We start from the raw sequence: 15,928 nt of genomic DNA on the forward strand, positions 1-15,928 counted from the left end.
TCACCACATGGGCTCAGGAACACTTCAGAAACCCACTGTCAGTAACTACAGTTGGTCGCTACATCTGTAAGTGCAAGTTAAAACTCTCCTATGCAAGGCGAAAACCGTTTATCAACAACACCCAGAAACACCGTCGGCTTCGCTGGGCCTGAGCTCATCTAAGATGGACTGATACAAAGTGGAAAAGTGTTCTGTAGTCTGACGAGTCCACGTTTCAAATTGTTTTTGGAAACTGTGGACGTCGTGTCCTCCGGACCAAAGAGGAAAAGAACCATCCGGATTGTTATAGGCGCAAAGTTGAAAAGCCAGCATCTGTGATGGTATGGGGGTGTATTAGTGCCCAAGACATGGGTAACTTACACATCTGTGAAGGCGCCATTAATGCTGAAAGGTACAAACAGGTTTTGGAGCAACATATGTTGCCATCCAAGCAACGTTACCATGGACGCCCCTGCTTTTTTCAGCAAGACAATGCCAAGCCACGTGTTACATCAACGTGGCTTCATAGTAAAAGAGTGCGGGTACTAGACTGGCCCGTCTGTACTCCAGACCTGTCTCCCATTGAAAATGTGTGGCGCATTATGAAGCCTATAATAACACAACGGAGACCCCCGGACTTTTGAACAACTTAAGCTGTACATCAAGCAAGAATGGGAAAGAATTAAAAAATGTGTCTCCTCAGTTCCCAAACGTTTACTGAGTGTTGTTAAAAGGGAAGGCCATGTAACACAATGGTGAACATGCCCTTTCCCAACTACTTTGGCACGTGTTGCAACCATGAAATTCGAAGTTAATTATTATTTGCAAAAAAATAAATAAAGTTTATGAATTTGAACATCAAATATCTTGTCTTTGTAGTGCATTCAATTGAATATGGATTGAAAAGGATTTGAAAATCATTGTATTCCATTTTTATTTACATCCAACACTATTTCCCAACTCATATGGAAATGGGGTTTGTATATGACAGTTAATTAGATAGAGGAAAATAAAGCAAGAAAAGCAGTCGTGTGCTCGGAGTCCAGCAGTGCATTGATTAGCATAAAAACATAGCATCAGAAACAAGACAGGATTTTGTTTATGAAATAGTTCAGGCAATCTACAGAATAAATAAAGCGGGATCTGTGGTAACATTTCTCTGGATACCTGCTCATGTAGGAGTTGTGGGCAATGAATTAGCAGATAGGTACGCAAAGCAATTAAGCAACCACTAAAACAGAAGTAAACATGGAGATTAACCATAGTAAAGAACAAGTGAAGAACATAATTAAGATAGAACAAAATAAAAAGTGGCAAGATAATTGGAATAAGGAAACAAAAGGTAGGGAGTATTACAAAGTCCAGAGGAGAGTAGGTGTAATGAGAGGAGGGAAAAGAAATAGGAAGGAAGAAGACATTATTACTAGGATGAGATTAGGACATACATATCTAAATAGTTCATTGAAATTGATAGGGAAACATAACACAGGGGTGTGTGACTGTTGCTATCAGATATAAAGTGTAGGACATGTTTTAATACATTGTAGGAAATACAATAGAGAAAGGGAAATACTGGGAAATAAGTTAGCAAAAGAGAAGGTTAGGTTAGTAGTGGAAGATATTTTAGGACTGCAGTCAAAACACGTAGGTTACAAAGCATTAAATACATATTTAAAAAAGACTGGGTTAATTAAAATAATATAGAGTAGGGTTCCACGGTTCCACCACGGTCCACACTCCATTTCAGTAGGTGGCGGAAATGCACACCAGAAGGTTGCTTGCCAACTGCCATTAAACAAAAAAAAGAAGAAGTAAGCTTTCTTGGTGTATTACTAAGCTTAGAGTGCACTAACTAATAAGTGACAAGTTGGGCACACAACAATGGCGACGAGGATGGACCTAACTTTCTCTTTCGCTAACTGAATTTTTTTAGTATTTCACTTTCTCTACTGTATTTCCTACAATGTATTAAAACATGACCTACACTTTCTATCTGACGGCAACAGCCACACAGCCCTGTGTTATGTTTCCCTATCAATTTCAATGAACCATTTAGATATGTATGTCCTAATCTCATTCTAGTAATAATATATTTTTCTTTCCTATTTCTATTCCCTCCTCTCATTACACCTACTCTCCTTTGGACTTTGTAATACTCCCTACATTTTGTTTCCTTATTCCAATTATCGTGCCACTTTTTATTGTGTTCTATCTTAACTATATACTTCACTTCTTCTTTACTGTTGTTCATCTCCATATACAGTACTTCTGTTTTAGTGGTTCCTTGCTTTGCATACCTGTTAGAGCCATATACTATTTCTGTCTGTCAAGTGCATGACGTCACTAAGGGCCGGCTCAAGGCCAAGTGCCAGTCTACTTGGGGAGGGGCTGGAATCATGCTCAGGTGTTGCTGATTGGAGGCGCAACAGTTTTTGACTGTGCCATGCTAGTATTTGTTTGCTCCCGTTTATTTTCCGTTTTTGTTACAAAGTGAGTTTTATTTACGTGACTTTATGATAATAAACATTTTTGTTAAACATGGACACAATTCTGGACATCGATTATTAGCCGGCTGCACACGTCTAAACTAGCTTAATTTATATTCGGCAACCAGTAGCAGTAATAGTTTAATAATAATAATAATAATAATAATACCTGGGATTTATATAGCGCTTTTCTAAGTACCCAAAGTGGCTTTACATGTAGAACCCATCATTCATTCACACCTGGTGGTGGTAAGCTACTTTCATAGCCACAGCTGCCCTGGGGTAGACTGACGGAAGCGTGGCTGCAATTTGCGCCAACGGCCCCTCCGACCACCACCTATCACTCATCATTCAATTCACCGGTGTGAGTGGCACCGGGGGCAAGGGTGAAGTGTCCCGCCCAAGGACACAACGGCAGCGATTTTTTTTGGATGGTAAGAGGCGGGGAGCGAACCTGCAACCCTCAGGTGTCTGGCACGGTTGCTCTACCCACTACGCCATGCCGCTCCAATTTAGGACTTTACCGCTACAATACCTATCTGCTAATTAATTCCCCACAACTTCTACATGAGCAGGCACACAGAGAAATGTTACCTCACTTCCTGCTTTATTTATTCTGCAGATTGCCTGAACTACTTCATATACTAAATCTTGTCTTGTTTTAATGATGTTTTTTATGCTCATCAATGCACTGCTGGAGTCCGAGCACATGACTGCTTTTCTTGCTTTATTTTCCTCTATCCAATTAACTGCCATATAAATTGCGACCAATTTCCGTGTAAAAAACAATAAATTATTGCTGATTCTTCTATTCAATACTATGTTTCCTTGTGGGATAACTGCTGCAGCTCCTACTTTATTATTTATAGTTTTTGATGCATCTGTATATATTATGACATTGTCTAAAAAGGTTTCTTCAATCCATTTTTTTTAATCTAGTAATTATTTAAATGTCTATTCTTTAAAAATTGCATATTTACATCTGGGACATCGTACATCCACGGTGGTATTGCAGGGATCGGTACTGTAGGGCTAATTTAAATATTGTCAATTTGAAGTATTTCCACATATGTCTCCTATTATCCACCCGAAACTATTAATCTTTTTTTTCTCTTTTTCTTGGCAGTTTAGTAGCACTTGTTGAGTTGGATGTCCTTGCTTGTACCCTTTTAAGTTTGGTCCTATAACTGCTGACAGTTGATCGTTTCTCATGTCTAAAGGTTTTTCATTAATTTCTACGTGTAATGCTGCAACTGGGATTGATTTTGTAGCTCCACAACATAATCTTAATGCCTGTGACTGGATCCTGTCTATTTTCCCAAGTAATGTTTTTGAAGCAGATTGAATAAATGATGCATCCATAATCAATTACAGATCGAATTAAAGTGAGATACAGTATATTGCTTTCAATGTCTGTCTATCAGCCCCCCAATATTTGCCCCTCAAAGCCCTCATTATATTTAACACCTTTTTACTTTTCTCCACCATTTTACTGATGTGGGTTGACCAGTAATATATCTATCCAACCATATTCCTAAATATTTTAATACTTGTACCTCTTCTATATTTTCGCCATAAAGTTTAATTTGGAGCTTGTTTTGAACCTTCGTCTTTGTAATATTCATAACTTTAGTTTTCCCAACAGAGAATCTTAAACCCCAAGCTGTTCCCCATTCTTGAACATTATTTACCGCTTTTTGAATCTTCTCTTCTATATGATTTATATTTCTACGTCTCTTCCACATCACTCCATCATCAGCAAACAGCGCCACCTCCACTAACCCTTCCACTTCACTAAATACTTCATTTATCATTATAAAAATAAAAATAAAATAAAATAAAAATGTATTTATTTATTATACTCCCTTGCGTTATATATATATGTTCCACTTCATATATTGTACTATATTCATTCTCTATTTTTACAAAAATTGTTCTACTTCTTAAGAAGTCTTTTAACCATCTGTACATTCTTCCTGTAATCCCAATTGTATTTAATTTTTATCAGCAACGGCTGTTTCCACAACATATAAGCTTTCTCTATGTCAAAAAATACTGTAATTATACTTTATTTATTTATTTGTACTTTTCTAATTTCCTCTTCCAGCTGCACTGCTGGGTGTTTGTGTTTCTTGCTTTCCGAAATCCACTTTGGTAGTTTAAAATTATTTCTTTTCACTCTAAAAATTATACTAGTCTTTCATTAATAATTTTTTCATAACTTTGCCCAAATTTAAAGTCAATGCAATCGGCCTATAATTACCTGCCTCTTCCGGATCTTTTCCTGGTTTGTATATTGGAATTATTACAGGTTATTTCCACTCCGCTGGTAATTTTCCTTCTTTGTATATCCTATTATATAATTTCCAAACCCCTTCTTTGCCTATGTTGTGAAAAGTGTATTCAGTTCCAGAAGAAACAACAGAGTGGATGAGAAGGAAAAAGGTGACAGACGCAAAAATATTGTCATTCCATATGTATCAGGTGTATCTGAGAACCTCAGAATAATTTTTAACCAACACAACATCCCAGTACACTTCAAACCAGGCAGCACCCTGAGACAGAGACAAGTACATCCTAAAGACCGGACACTCCACACCCACAAAAACAATCTGGTGTATGCTATCCAGTGTAATGATAAATGCACCGATTCATATATTGGAGAAACAAAACAACCACTGAGCCGAGGCTTGGCACGGCATAGACGGGAAAACTCTTCAGGCGAAGACTCCGCTATCTACCTGCACCTCAGAGAAAAACAGCAGTCCTTTGAGAACAAAAATGTACAGATTCTGGACAGGGAGGACAGATGGTACGAAAGAGGAGTGAGGGAAGCCATCTATGTCAAAGTTAAAAACCATCCCTGAACAGAGGAGGTGGTCTGCGACACCACCTGACCTCTCAACCATCCCTAAAACACTCTGCAATTTAGCGTCCAACAAATAACAGGAGTTAGAAACATTCTGGTCACAGAAAGTGTCATTTGTGGGCTCTGTACCGAGGATGTCGTTGTGGCTTGTACAGCCCTTTGAGACACTTGTGATTTAGGGCTATATAAATAAACATTGATTGATTGATTGATTGATTTGTTACAACTGAATGGAATGCTTACACACTGGATTCCGACTATTTTGGACTTGTAGTCGTCAATCCACAGCGATCGTTCTTTTCCCTCACAATACCTCAATGCTAACAAGTTTCAACGACTGTCGTTGGCTTTGACAGTAGGATTGCTCATTTGCATCAAAATAGTTGTTTTCTCACTATGATAGGGCGAAACCATCCTTGCCCAGGCACACCCACCTGGTATGGAATATAAATATTTGGGGTTTTGGCACCAGCCGCTAGACTAGATCTGACCAATCTAAGTCTATGAGCACAAACTGCTGAAGCCTACTCGGATGAGAGGCGCAACATCTTTTAAGACAAACCAAACAGTCCATTTGCGATCGATTGAAGGATCATAATGAACTGGATGAATGAGAACATTCATAGACAGACAGGTTAGATTTAATGGTTTGTTATTTGTTTGTTTTTAATACATAAACAAGGTGAATTGTCTGTATTGTGCAAACTACTAATATAAATGATAAATGGGTTATACTTGTATAGCGCTTTTCTACCTTCAAGGTACTCAAAGCGCTTTGACAGTATTTCCACATTCACACACACATTCACGGCGGGAGCTGCCATGCAAGGCGCTAACCAGCACCCATCAGGAGCAAGGTGAAGTGTCTTGCTCAAGGACACAACGGTCGTGACTAGGATGGTAGAAGGTGGGGATTGAACCCCAGTAACCAGCAACCCTCCGATTGCTGGCACGGCCACGCTACCAACTTCGCCACGCCAAGCTGCATTGCTAGCCACCAAGAAGGAGACGATTTTTATGATAGAATGCGTACAAAAATGTTGTCTTCTTGTCTCTCATAAGCATTGTGAACATAGGCAAAATTCAAAAAACGTGCAGTTCCCCTTTAAGACTACCGGCATAATACTGAAACTGTAATGAACTAGAATGAACAGAGGGGGAGGTAATGCACCACAACTGATGCCAATCGCCGTTATAACAAAAGAAGAAAAAGTATGTTGTGGTTGTGACTGTGGATCAAAATGGCGACGCGCAGTTTCATCTCATCACCTAGCAGGCGCTTGTTTTTTGTGAAGGTGAGACGATAAGCCAGATTCTGACTGTCCGTAAATTGAATGAACAATTGTGTTTAAAAGATCACTTCGTCACATTTAATACTGTAGCCGAAGGCATGAAAACCGTCCCCAAATAATTTGTAATGGGGATATATTAATACTTTAGTGTCACAAACATGAGAGCATCTTCACATGATTTCTTGTCGCGTTATGAACTTTCGCTATGACGTATTGTTCGACAACTGACAATAAATGATAACGTCGGTTGTCGCAGTTGTGCTGGACATCTCCAGCGGACAAGGTGTCCTCCAGGCGAGTGTGTAGATTATTTTAAATCCACGTTGCTGTCAATTTTCACTCGTGCATTTTCGGAAAGGAAATATAACCGGTTTCTTTTTTTTTTTAAAGAACAACTTAATTTTATATTTATTTTGTCTAGTTTACAGTGTTATCCTGGGCCAACAGTTACTTGAAATTTCATAAATTGTGTTTAGTTTGCTATGCATGTCAAACATTTGGGTGGAAGTACGGACAAAAAGTGAATAGTTCCAAAAAGTCGTGGTGCAGGCTTGTCTAACTCAATCGCAATGCCCTCAGAGGGCTGCTTGTAATATGAATGAATAATATGTTAATATAAGTGTATAATGACTCCAGCACCCCCGCGACCCCGAGAGGGACAAGCGGTAGAAAATGGATGGATGGATATTTTGTTAAGTACGCTGTAAAAAACCTAAACTTTCGATTTCACTGTAAAAAAAACCTGACAGCCCTGTCGCCAGAATTTTACTGTAAATGTGTGTTTTTTACAGCTTATACTGTAAATAGAATTAAAAAAATATAACTGTTTTTTTATGGTAAAATTTATGTAACTGAACTGCCAGGTTTTTTTTGTTTTTTTTTACTGAAAAATCTACTGTTGTTTTTATAGAGTAATATATAAATGGAAAATGGTATCAAATAGTGGTGGGGAAAATAATCGATTTTAGATGCGTCAGAATTCGGACATGGACGATTATAGAATCGATTAGTAAACGTTATTAATCGATGATCAATGTATTTATTGTATATAAAGTAATGCAGACAGTTTTCTAAAATGTAATGTTGTCTTGGGGATAGATTGATTGGCAACACTAAACAAAAAAAAATGGCCCTAGTGTGTGAATGTGAGTGTGAATGTTGTCTGTCTATCTGTTTTTGCCCTGCGATGAGGTGGCGGCTTGTCCAGGGTGTACCCCGCCTTCCGCCTGAATGCAGCTGGGATAGGCTCCAGCACCCCCCGCTACCCCGAAAAGGACAAGCAATAGAAAATGGATGGATGATGGAAGGCAATCTGTGTTGGCCCTGAGATGAGGTGGCGACTTGTCCAGGGTGTACCCCGCCTTCCGCCCGTGTGCAGCTGGGATAGGCTACAGCATCCCCCACGACCCCATAAGGGGCAAGCGGTAGAAAATGTTTGGATGGATGACTGACTACATCGAGCCAACTCACAGAGAGATCCGACCAGCTACTTTATTATCAGGCACTTATGATCCAGTTTTGCACACATTTTCATTAATTTATTAATTGTGGGAATTAATTTAACTGTTTCTTATTCCAAATGAATAGTTTTTTTCAAAGTTGCAAATTATAAACACTGATTCAGTGAAACTAAAAGCATGTAAAACTGCATCTCCATCCATCCATTTTCTACCGCTTATTCCCTTCGGAGTCGCGGGGGGCGCTGGAGCCTATCTCAGCTACATCTATACACATAAATTAAAGATGCATCAATAATCGATTTTTCATCAAATCGTAGCTCCTGAATCGTAAGTGAATCGTAATATCAAAGTTGTTGTTTTTTTGGTAAAAAAACTTTCAGCTCAGTCTTTTATCATTTTCGCACTAAACAATTTGATGGACAGCTTTTTTTGAAATTGCAATTCAAGCAGAATTTTGTTTAATTTTTTTAACAAAAAATAGTTTGCAATGTTTAATAATATAATATTTTTTTACATTATTAGATAAAGTTTAAAAGATATGCAATTGCACGCAGCACATGTATTTTTTTTAATGTCAAAATGGAAAGAACAAAGACATTTTTGTAATAAAAGATTAAGTACTTTATTAAAGCATATTATTTCCAAGCTTTCGTGGGCCACATAAAATGATATGGCGGGCCCTGAGTTTGACACGTGTTGTAGTCTATCATTTGAATCTAGTAATATTGTAGTAAAAATCCCATGACATTATGCCAAAAGAGATACAATGCAAATGACCTGCTTTTGAATGCTGTATTTGCGGTTTCAGTTGTCATGTTACGTTATTTTAAATCATTGTTTTTCAATTTTCTACATCATATAGCACACAGCAACCACTCTGATATGTATTTTGATAATAGTTGATACCACTCAGTCAATAAAAGTTGTAAAATGTTAACATTTTGATAGATTTTCTACTGGAACAAATAATGCCAGTTGTGTGATGTATAAATTGGTTTGTTAATGCATGTATCTATTGAAAAATCAGTTTAAAAGGGAATTGCACTTTTTTGTCTATCATTCACAATCCAGTTTTATGCATTTTAAATTGTAAATAAGGGGGATTTGCTCCATTCTGCCTATAAAGCGCTCTAAAAACATCCCAAAACCTCTAACGTTTTATATACACGCTGTAAGTATATGTAATGTAGTAACATGCATATACATAATAACATAACAATATTTACGTATTTTGGTCCTTTAATTAATTAATTAATTAATTTTAGAGCTGCATCACATTGTTTACTATTTCCTTCAACATAAACAACTACTATTTATGGCAGACTTCTTAAGAGCCAACAATGGCTACTTTGGGAAAAATGATGATCTACAACTTTATACTGTTGAGCCTGGATATAAGGAAGATGAGCTACAAGTTTTAAAAGCTTACTGATAAGCAGATCCAGCAAGTAGACAATTGTAGTAGACTTAGCATTATTGCTAAGTGCTAATCAAGAAATACTAACGACCAACATAATAGTGGACCCCGACTTAAACAAGTTGAAAAACTTATTCGAGTGTTACCATTTAGTGGTCAATTGTACGGAATATGTACTTCACTGTGCAACCTACTAATAAAAGTCTCAATCAATCAAATAAAAAAAATCGCAAACTGTACAATGTTGGCTCTCACTGGGATGCCGACTGATTAAATGCTTGTGTCGTCCCTTTTAGATGAATATCTAATCTTAATCCTCAAGCAGGTCAACAAGCGTCTCTTTGTCTTTCTCACCATCTCCAGGTCTAAGTTGAATGTAAAATTTGACCATGTTCTCGTTTTTTTGGGCCACAACCGTATAATATACAGGTGAGAGACATGATTTATAACGGATAATTACATTTTACCAATTCAGCGGCGATGCAGCAGCTCACCCGCTCAGTATGTAAATAGGTGCATTAGCTAATTACTTTTTGGTGATCACGGGGCCGCTAAAAGTAGCTCCTCTGTGTTAGCTCTAAACAACAATGTCACTAATACTTGGTTAATGTACAGGTAACAAAATGTAAATAGAGAATTAATGGCAGTTATAAATGTTTTTAAAGAGCTTTATGGGTGCAAATTAGTTTCATTGTTAGCCAACTTGTACTTGTTGTATATTACAAATTACAATGCATAAAAAAAATACATATCTGTTCTGCTCTTACATAGGGATTGTGAATGATAGGCAAAATTCCAAAAATATACATTTCCCCTTCAATGTCAACAATTGATTAAATGACCTGCATTGTGTTTTGTAGCATTCTCCTTTCCAGTCTGGACACTGTGCTATTCTTAGAAAGGCTCAGTATTCCACCGTCTCAAGTCCAAATGAAAAGGTAATAAATCTCTCTCTCTTTAAAAAAAAATCTTCTTTCTGTACAATTTTAATAAATGGAAATGGTTTATTTGATATTAATATTGTTTTGTCCAACAAGTTATATTTTAAGATGCATTTTACATTTATTTCTGAACTATATCAAATATTGCAATATGTCGCCATATCGCAAAACTATCGTATTGTAAAGTCCTTGCCAATACCCAGCACATGGCATGTTGCTGGATTTTATTCTCAAAAAGTATTCATTTACATTTGTTTACATTTATAGAAATGTACTGCCTATAAAGGCAACATTCTATAACAAATGTTGGACAAAGATTGTGGTACTTAAGTCACAGAAAAACAAAACATTTAATTTATCCAGTGTTTGTTTTTCATCCACAGACATTTGACAAGATCCTAATAGCAAACAGAGGAGAGATTGCTTGCAGGGTAGGACTGGTTATAACACTTAGCTTCTTCAGATGTCATATTTGTTCAGTGCGTTGACTTTTGGTAATGACCATGAAAAAATGTCTGTGCTACCACAGGTGATCAAGACATGCAAGAAGATGGGAATTCGGACGGTTGCTGTTCATAGCGATGTTGACTCAACTGCTGTGAGTTATTTCCTTTGGGTTTTAGCTGAATTCACAGGTATTACCGTAAAACTTGTGGCAGTGCTAGCTTCAATCGCACCCTTTTTGCCACTGCCCACACATTGCTACGAAACCGAAGGAGAAGCCCACTAAACAAATGGAGGCAGAGTATGGGCAGAAAGGAAAACCTGGAAATTATGTACTAAAAAAGCTGATCAATCACAGCTCTGCGGTCCGCGAAGCTGTACATTTTTTGGAAGGGCGCATAAAGGTCCGCTGGAGGATTTGGAGGGCGAGGAGCCAGCTGACGTCAAGCTATGTAGGCTATGTGACGCTTCAGCAGACCTGGGCAATTATTTTGACTCGGGGCCATTAAGTGTATGTATACATTTGTCCAGATATACAGTACAGGCCAAAAGTTTGGACACACCTTCTCATTCAATGCGTTTTTTTTTATTTTCATGAAGGCATCAAAACTATGAATGAACACATGTGGAGTTATGTACTTCACAAAAAAAGGTGAAATAACTGAAAACATGTTTTATATTCTAGTCTCTTCAAAATAGCCACCCTTTGCTCTGATTACTTTTTCGCACACTCTTGGCATTCTCTCGATGAGCTTCAAGAGGTAGTCACCTGAAATGGTTTTCACTTCGCAGGTGTGCTTAAAACTCATCGAGAGAATGCCAAGACTGTGCAAAGCAATAATCAGGGCAAAGGGTGGCTATTTTGAAGAAACTAGAAAAAAAACATGTTTTCAGTTATTTCACCTTTTTTTGTTAAGTACATAACTCCACATGTGTTCATTCATAGTTTTGATGCCTTCAGTGACAATCTACAATGTAAATAGTCATGAAAATAAAGAAAACACATTGAATGAGGAGAAGGTTTGTCCAAACTTTTGGCCTGTACTGTATATCAAGGTTTCCCCTAGATTGCCAAAATACCTGTGGCGGTGGGGGCGTGGTCACCATAATGTCATCACATAATTTGCATAATCTGGTATTACGATATGATTTAAAAAAAAAAGGCTTTTTTGACACATTTTCAATTGTTGCTGCTTATTGTGCAATGTACTTTGAGAATTTTTCAAGTGTCTAGAGACTTTTAATGACTTTTATTAGAAACGGCTAGCAACACATTTAGCATCTTTTTCTGGTGTTATTATAAAATGTACTTTTGTTTAGAAATGTACTCCTGTCCCTCGATGTCCCTGACGAAAGAGGCGAGCTGCAGCGAGCATGACGTCACAGTTACTTCGCATTGCTGCTCTGGTTGGACTTTTTCTCCTTAAAAGCCGCCACTGTCCTCCTAATATATGCACATTTTGTAGATAGCTGTCCCCGGGTATATCTGGAATATATTGATGTTATGTCCACATCGCAGACTTGCTGACAACGCTCCAGACAATGGCGTGCGTCTATCTTACATACCTTGCTTCGTCTGAGCTGCTGTGACAGATTACCGTAATACCTCGTATATCACTCAAAAGTACAGATTCCAACCATTGAAATACTTTCTATGGTTCAATAATTCATGTAATTTGAAAACAGCACTGCACATCATAATGGCAGGTACAGTTTCAATGTTAAACGTCTAAAAAAAATTATTTGGAAATGTCTGGCGAGCCGGATTGAAAGTCGTAACAGGCCATATGCTGCCCGCGGGCCAAAATATTTTAGCTTTTAGTTTTTCTGTGTCTGTTTCAGTTGTTCAAACTATAGTAGACAGACATTGTGCGCCAGGATGCCAGAACAAATGAGAAGATGGGAAGGGGAGGGCATTTTATCAAAAAAATGGAAAATCCTGTAGACAGGTCAATGGGATAGTTTTAAGATCGCGGTGGTAGTAACTTTTTATAAACATTTACCAAATTGGATAATCCAATCAAATTGTAAGACAAACAAACAATGTTTTGCGTTGCTGCCATCTTGAAAAATTGCAGCCACTTTTGTTCCTAAAAGAGAAACTCGTATGGATTCACTACTCAGGGGTGTGTCATACTTTGTTTTTTTAGGGCCACGTCTCAGTTATGGCTACCCTCAGAAGACAGTGAATATATATGTATATAAATGTATAGGGATTTGCCTCATGATATTGTTAGACAATTCCCTATGCAATTGATAATTTGATTTTCTTCTACATACACTGCAAACCCCCAAAAATCTGTTAAATTTACAGTACAAAACTGGCAGCTTAGTCGCCAGAATTTTACTGTAAAATATACTTTGGTTTTTACATCATATTAGTGTAAATTGAAAAAACATTACCACTTTTTTTTAACGGTAAAATTATTGCAACTGAGTGGCCAGTTTTTACTGTGAAATATAAAGTTGTTGTTTGTATAGTGTATTACTAGAAATGTAAAAATGTTACCGCTGTTTTTTAATGGTAAAATTCTGGTGACTGAACTGACAGTTTTTACGTTAAAATATACGGTTATTGTTTTTACGATGTATTACTGCAAATGGAAAAAAAGTACCTTTTTTTTGGCCCCTTGCCTTTGAGTTTGGTACCTCTGCACTACACTCTGATTAAAATATTTTTAAATCAGATTACAGTTTACAGTTAATAAACCTCTAAGTAGCAAAAGAAATGTTATGTGAAAAAGCTAGTTGTTTTCTCTTAGTATGAATTGAACTTAAAACATATTTTGCACATTATTCTAATTAACTGAGAAATGTACATGTTTTAAATTATTATAAAGACAGACACTAGAAAGAATATGGTGTTCAATGTATACTAAGCTGTTATCTGTATTCAGGTTCATGTCAAGATGGCAGATGAGGCAGTGTGTGTTGGCCTCGCCCCCACTAGTCAGAGCTACCTCAACATGGATGCCATACTGGATGCTGTAAGAGCAACTAAAGCCCAAGCGGTAAGTATTTATTTTTAAGTATAATAAAATGTGTCTCGGAGATAAATACTGAAATATTAACAGCCAGGATAATTTTTAAATGACCACCCATTTTTTGACAGAGGTTTACATAGTGCACCACAACCATGTTTATCATGACATTATTTATTTTTCAAGGTTTCCTTTGAATGGTTTTCAAAAATGAGCACAGTATGATGAAGAAATAAAACGGGCAAAAATGGACACAACTACAAGGGTGTGTTACGTGAAGCACGCGCAAAAAAACAGAGTTCAAAACAGTATGGGGGAAGTTTCTATGGCAATAACAGTTCATGACAAAGGATATGATAGCACTGTGGTCAAGCCTACTCAGCTCATAATGTGTTTTATTTCAAGTAATACGACATCTGATTACTTCTGACAAATATAAAGCTCAGCCTGTAGAAAAGTCTCTTGTATACTGGTACTATATACAGTTGTCCCTTGCCACATGGCGCTTTGAAGTTTGCAGATTTTTTAAAAGCCTGTTTTATTATTTTTTGGCCTAAATTAAGCACACGTATGGAGTACTTACAAGCAGACACCATATGGAGCAGGGGCGTCACTAGGTTTGAAGAACAGGGGGACTTAACTCCCAGAAGGTACCTGTAATGCGAGCGCACGATCAAAACATCTTTGCACTTGCAAGATCTTTTCACTCGCAACCATTTATATTAAAATTACACAACAAACATTGAATACATCTAAATGGTTAAAAGTGTAAGTGTAAGAAATATTTAGTCATCTTTAGTAAGCATGCCCAAACACATAAGAACAGTGTTGTTGCATGAAAAAGCTAGCAGGCAACTGGCAAACAGGGAAACATTGCACAGATGATAGCAGTGTAAACCAACTTGCACAGCACTACACAGTTGACCTGAAAACAGAGGAGGTTCTGGTGGAAAGAAACTTTCTTGCCTGGAAAACAGAGGCTGGATGTCCACCCAAAGACATGTTGCATGTGCACAATCGCTTTGATTCAGAACGTTTGCACTTGCAAGATTTTTTTGCTTACGTGTTGTTACTGTATTAGAATTACACAGCAACTGAAGAAATTGAAATGGTTGAAAAGCAATATTGTTAGTTTCCTGTTATTACTGTAATGGTAATTTAGACCACAGGTGTCAAATTCAAGGCCCACAGGCCACACCTGGCCAGTAGGGATGGGTGATATGGAAACTTGCAGTTTGCGGTGAAAACGATCAAAGTGAAGATAAAAAACACCCATAGAACTCCACCTTTTTGACTATGAGTCTGTCAGTGCATCCAGTCTTCAGAGCCTCCAAAATACTACTCTAAAATAACACTAAGGCTAATAAACTACCATAAATTAAGTTTAAGCAGCACACCTATACTGCAAAGCTGTAGTAGTGTGCCTGCAGTGTTGTGAACACACTGAAAGTAGCCTTTGTCTTGCTTGACCTTGCTAAGGTAAACAGTGAAAACGTGGACTGGATTTTCAGTGTATGTTGTATACAGTGGGGCAAAAAAGTATTTAGTCAGCCACCCATTGACAATCAATGAGTGGCTGACTAAATACTTTTTTGCCCCACTGTATATTGTTGCAGGCGTTACAAATTGGATTGGATAATAAGCGCTGACAAAGGGTCTTCAAATGATTCATATTCATAGTGAATAATGACAGGTGTGGAGACATGAGGCAGAATGGACACATTTTGACTTAAAACAAACGATAAATGTGGACAGATAAACACTAAAGTGCCGGTCTACAAGAGGAACTTAAAAACATAGCTAGCAAGCGGCTGTCGGCAGTGTTTTAGCGACTTCTAAATCAGAAATGTTTGCCTCCACAGCGACAAATAAACTAAGTTTCTTACAAATATCATCCCTGCAGGACGAGGAATAGCTAAACATGCTTCACTACACACCGTAGGAGGATACAATAGCTAAACCCTAACAGCAAGCTGGCGTTCCTAAATGTAAACAAATGTAAACATACATCGACCGTATCCAAACAAAGTACAAGAGCCGTATCTAGTCGATACTGCAA

General features: G+C 37.6%; 1 protein-coding gene across 3 annotated transcripts in view; it reads left to right on the forward strand.

Annotated features, from left to right (window-relative positions):
* The window catches only part of pcca (propionyl-CoA carboxylase subunit alpha), a 45,323-nt gene that overhangs the window by 2,319 nt on the left and 27,076 nt on the right, over positions 1-15,928 (forward strand). For 2 of the 3 annotated variants that reach the window (XM_062059014.1, XM_062059016.1), the window contains exons 1-5: positions 6,491-6,629; positions 10,364-10,441; positions 10,828-10,875; positions 10,974-11,042; positions 13,786-13,899. In XM_062059014.1, coding sequence (XP_061914998.1) covers positions 6,576-6,629; positions 10,364-10,441; positions 10,828-10,875; positions 10,974-11,042; positions 13,786-13,899 — 363 coding nt within the window. In that variant the 5' untranslated portion in view covers positions 6,491-6,575. Of the gene's footprint in view, positions 1-6,490; positions 6,630-10,363; positions 10,442-10,827; positions 10,876-10,973; positions 11,043-13,785; positions 13,900-15,928 lie in introns of those variants that run through there. The other variant, XM_062059015.1, reaches the window with a different exon arrangement.

This window comes from Entelurus aequoreus, linkage group LG09 (genome assembly GCF_033978785.1).
Source record: "Entelurus aequoreus isolate RoL-2023_Sb linkage group LG09, RoL_Eaeq_v1.1, whole genome shotgun sequence".
Taxonomy (NCBI): Eukaryota; Metazoa; Chordata; class Actinopteri; order Syngnathiformes; family Syngnathidae; genus Entelurus; species Entelurus aequoreus.